Consider the following 5457-nt stretch of genomic DNA (forward strand, 5'->3'; position numbering starts at 1 on the left):
TTGCTTCGCTGTCAGTCGAACAAACGAAGACTAAAGCGTGAATGACGTTTGTTTAAATATACAAGTCACGACACTTTAAACTGAACGATATTTGTCGTCACGACATAATGGAAACTCGCCCCCACCGTTCTCCTTCGGTTGAATAGAACCTTAACGCTTTCAAATGTATTGAGTTCTGTTGTTCATGTAATAGTTAGACACGCTTAACTGTGTTGCTACACGACCCCGCATCATTCTGCATAGTTCTGTGCGTCAACCCTTATAATTGTATTGGTAATGAAAATAAATAATAACACAACTTGCAGGCTGTTCGAAAACTGCACGTGTGGCTACCAACGCGCCGTGAGGGGCAGCTGCAGTCTGTCCAAGTGCAGTTTTGTCTACGCCTTGTATCTGGTACTACATACTCTTGTATTAGGTGTTAGCGGTGAGTTGTGCGCATTACTCTCATACGGCTACATTAGTGCTTATTTAAGCGGTACCTTTTACACCATGTCTATCAATGCTTTTTATTTATTTTTCAATGAGCCTAACTAAAGCCAGTCAGCGTATTTGTGCACTAAGTCCGGATACGAATATCACTTGTACACCCAGAGGTTGATACTAACTATGTATTTGTCATGAGGTTACTACTAACTGTTTGTAATGAGACGCAGAAAAAATAAAAAGTTTTGGGTACACCTTCTCCTATTGAACTGGCTTTTCAGAGAAACATTTTATAATATCAAGTGACGGGACGAACAAGCCGTGCACCTGATTGTAAGCTACATGCCAGTTCAATCTGTCTATAACAGTTGCAGTGTCGTTCAGAGGTTTAAATCGCAAAGATCTGAGAGGCACTGCCGCTGCGGCCGTCACCCTGAGAGTTATAAGTTGATAAGTCCCATGTGCATGTAATTTCACCAACACCTTTACCCTTCAAAATCGGAACAGAGTAATGCTGACATTACTGCTTGGCGGCAGAAATAGATTAGGTGGCAGTACTTCCCTGTACGAACTCTTTTACAAGGAAATTTACTGCTACTAAATTACAATGAAGATAAACAAGGTAGAAAGAAATTTATTCATAGTTATTACTGAATGGACGTGTCTACTTTTACTTGATACTTGCTGTTACTCTCCATCGCCGCCGCGTTCGGACTCGGGTCGTACGTATTGCGCAAGCGTTAATACAAATAATATCGTAGTTACTACGGTTCGCGAAACTAATGATCCGAATTGAAGGTATTCTCGACTTAAGGAAGAAAGAATTCGGACTGATATGACTACTTCGGACCGTCATCAATCGGACGCAGTGCACAAACGCTCTTAAACTTATTTGGCGTGTAGCTACCAGCACAAATGCGAAAAGTGATAGGTACTGCGCGATACGGCACTTATCGTTCGCCGATTTTTGAACCTGAAATCCCTTACCCCGGCCGGCTGTGTCAAGCGCCTTTCCTAAAACTGCCACCTTACCTATTTTTACTGCCAAGCAGTAATATGAGCATTACTGCGGTCTGGTTTTGGATGGTTGAGATCTGGTGAAATGACAGGCACAAGGGACTTGTCAACTTATATCTATAACTTATGAAAGGCGCAGCCCCAAGCGCACAACTTGTTCGTCCCGTCATTTGGTACCATGAAAAGATTAGTGAAAAGTAGCGTGTGTATCGCTCGGCAGCAAAGTTGTTTTGTGTCTCGTGGCTTGAAACCCTCGCTACGCTCCGGATTCCATTTTAGAACCACTTCTTTCGCTCGTGGTTTAATCTTAGTGGCCTTGGCTTGCTCAGGTCTTAATACAAGCACAGGCATTAAACAACAATTTTGCAGCCTTGGATAACAAAAAATATTTCTTCTAAATTTAAGGAGCTTGAGATTTAAGATGGTAATGTCGCTCCGTAATACAATATGTAATCAGATAATGCCTCATATAACCTCAGTACAGAGTACTAAAAAACCGACCTCAAAAGTACGTGGAATTACGTCTATTTGCTAAGTTTCATTGAAATATCCCCTAGTTCGCCACTATACAGGACTTGATACTGGAGATAATAAAAATAGGTTCTCAAACGCCTTGAATTGGAGAAATAGCAAAATCAACTAAATAATTGCTAAAAGTAATTGCTCCTAAATTAAAGTTAGGCGCTATTTATAAAAATGAACCTTCATGCGTGAACAGCCACCCTTTGAGGTGGATGATTTTCTTCAAAATGAAATGGGACCACTATGGAAATACCCCCTTACCAACAAAAAAGAATCATTAAGATCGGTTCACAAATACCGGAGTTATCGCGTAACATACATACAAAAAAAAAACATACAGTCGAATTGAGAACCTCTTCCTTTTTTGAAGTCGGTTAAAAATACTTCATTACGGTCCCTTTACATTTAGCTATTAATTTACCTAAACTTTTGTAGTACATTTATTTTAATACAGAATTACATTTCCAGGAGCATCAATGTTGATGCAAGGAATGGTCTTGCTCAGAGCTGTCCAGCGTTGGGATAAGCCGATTGCACTGGGGTTGTGCTTCGGCATTGTCGGCCTATTATCGGAAGTTCCGGGGCACTTGCTGTATTTACTCATCAGCTGTAAGTTCTAATCCACTTAGCCTCTTCATCAAGTCGTTATACGTCCCGCTGCTGGATACTGGTCTCTAAAATGACATTCAAATACAGTTGAAATATCAATTATGCTTCTTACGCGAGGTGAAAAAAGCTGCCGCATAGAATTGCTAGCACTTAAAAGAGCTCAAAGGATGCTGTTAAAAATCTGCTTTTTTTAAACCTAAATTATTCCCAACCAAAAGTCTGTACAAAGAGTCGAATCTGCTAACAGTTAGACAGCTTTATTTGTCTTCCACCTCTCTTCATCAACACACTAAAGCGCATCCCCAAAGCCTCTATAGTACGAACTAAAAGCGAAGACACTACTCCGCCTGTGTTTCACTTCCAGTTAGAACAAACATTTGCTGAAAGATTTTTGCGTTTCCGGTCAGACAGAGTGTATAATTTACTAAACTAACAAACGAGGTATAATAAATTTGTGAAAATATGTAGTTAAAAACAAACTCAACTTATACTTACAAACACTAAGTTATGATAACACTGAGAAAATAATTGAAATCACAAATTAAAGTGAACACAAACAAACGCACACGCACGCACGCACACACACGCACGCACGCACGCACGCACGCAGGCACGCAAGCACGCACGCACGCACGCACGCTCGAACGCACGCACGCACGCACGCACTCACGCACGCACGCACGCACGCACTCACGCTCGAATGCACGCACGCACGAACGCACGCTCGCACGCACGCACGCACGCAAGAACGCATGCACGCACGCACGCACGCACGCACGCACGCACGCACGCACGCACGCACCTGCGTGCCTGACGCAATGCAGAAAATTAACAGCCCCAACAACATCCAAAAACCATCTCTATAAGGAGAGAGTTTAGGGTTTATTCCGCCACGCTGACCCAATGTGGCTTGGTTAAAGACTTCACACGTTTTCCAAGGTGCTTGCATTGTGTACGACATGTCACTCCACACATTAACCACTCACAAATGACCGTTACATAGAAATTAAAGTCAGAACCTTGTTAGTCCTAAATGGTCATAGACCAATCAACCGTTTAGCCCAGAGACGGACAAGCGCATGGGTTTTAACCCGACGCTTCGTTAATGTTATGTTAAAATCCATTAATGCCCGAATAATCAAGGGTAAAAACTATTTCATAATAAGTAACGCACACGTTTATAGCCCCGCAATAGGGAAACTCTGTATCGCGGGTAGAGATAGAAAAAATTGCTTGTTTTTTAATTTGAAGCTTACAAAATCGTTTAGAAAAACGTTTGAATGCGTAGACTTTTATGTTAAAAAAAGCAAGTAACGTTGTGTTGATAGCGAAAAGCAAGAATAGACCACTAAAGGTTTTAAGATAAGTAAGTTTATTTGTAAAATACGAGTTTTCTTTTTATTTATACAATTATTATTCACATTGGCGAGTTAATTTGTTTTAGAAACATAGATGGCGGAACTTGAAACATAAGGACATTAACGTTTTTATTTTAAAAAGCAAACTTTTTAAGCGCTTTTCGTTTAAACGCCCACCGCTAATCGCTGGTGCCCTGGACCCACACATAAACAACTACAAATTACACCCAAACTTACGAGAAGTACAGGCCATACAAATATTTATCTCGATCCCGGAATCGAACCACTGCGTGGCAGACCGGCATGGTAACCGTTAGGCCACTAAGGCAGTTAGTTATAACAGACAGCTTTAGCTAAATATTTGTAAATCCAATTTTGTTTAAATGTAATGATAAAATTATTACAAATTGCTTATTCACATATTTTACCTTTCTAATTCCATTGAATGGATTCTCTTGAAAATCACATTGAATTGAATCGATACAAAAAATGGTTAGATGGTATACACTAGAATCGATTTTTAGTGAGAGTTCACAGGTGGGTATTCTTGGAGTTGCCTCTTTTTTTTCTACGAAAGATTTTTCCATCGAAATTCCTGAAGTATGGAATTATACCATTATTTTACGCTTATAATGGTTACCTCCCACATATTTGGGCAGAAATGAGTTAAAACTCGGTCGGGTTGATTGCATTCACGATCTTCATTCCATCAAATTCCCATGGCGCAGACTTTAATGTTATGTGGTCCGCGTCGATACAAACTCAAATGGGTTTGGTTTGTATGAAATATACGGTATGAAAACACGGTAATCCTAAAAAATTTTCACCATAGAAAAAAAGCACAAACTTACCTCGAAATGTTTAAGAAAACCGCTGTATTCTGTAAGTACTTTTCATATACCAATGACTTGTTTTTTATATCAACTGAACTAATGCACGTACATTATACGACACATATTTCTTACGCCTTACTTTTTGTGAAACTCGTATCTTAAAGCATAAAGTTACTGTTATGCAAAGGTGGACTATATATACAAACGTTGCAGGCAGATTTCATAACATATTTCCTATATATTGATAAGAAATTTAAAATAAATAGAATGTTTTGCCATCTCCAGAAAGTAAGGCATCGATTTTTTAAACGGCTTTAAATTTCGTTAGTAAAAGCCTTAAACTATTTGTTTTCATCCTCTAAGTAAAAAACTAAATTCTGAAATAAAACCAGTGTGAGGTGTTTTCGACTCTAAAGTGTACGTGTTTTAAATGTTCTTTTTTGTCTACAGCTCTGACGTGTGCGTACGAAAATCCAATAACAGGGGGTGTATGCGTTTTTCACAACTCGAACCTAATGTGGGTGGCGGTGGCCAGCTCTCTTCTCTGCCTTTCGTCGGCTGTCGTATGCTTTATCAACTGTCGCGTGGCCGCGAAACAACAGGCGGCTAAAGTAGCGGATCAATAACGTTAGCTGACACACGAGTCAAAAGCAAATCACGCTTTTACCGTTCTTGTCTCAATAAGTTGAATT

The 5457-nt window shown here is 39.9% G+C and overlaps 1 protein-coding gene across 1 annotated transcript; it reads left to right on the forward strand.

Annotated features, from left to right (window-relative positions):
* Window positions 1-305: 305 nt before the first annotated feature.
* Window positions 306-5457, forward strand: LOC113232338 (the record flags this gene model as incomplete). The annotated part of the gene is made up of 3 exons (XM_026467016.1): window positions 306-427; window positions 2434-2574; window positions 5216-5457. Coding segments are annotated over 3 exons (439 nt in total), but the record flags the coding sequence as incomplete, so codon positions are not given.

Source organism: Hyposmocoma kahamanoa, unplaced genomic scaffold, assembly GCF_003589595.1.
Source record: "Hyposmocoma kahamanoa isolate Upper Pololo Valley unplaced genomic scaffold, ASM358959v1 73982, whole genome shotgun sequence".
Classification (NCBI taxonomy): Eukaryota; Metazoa; Arthropoda; class Insecta; order Lepidoptera; family Cosmopterigidae; genus Hyposmocoma; species Hyposmocoma kahamanoa.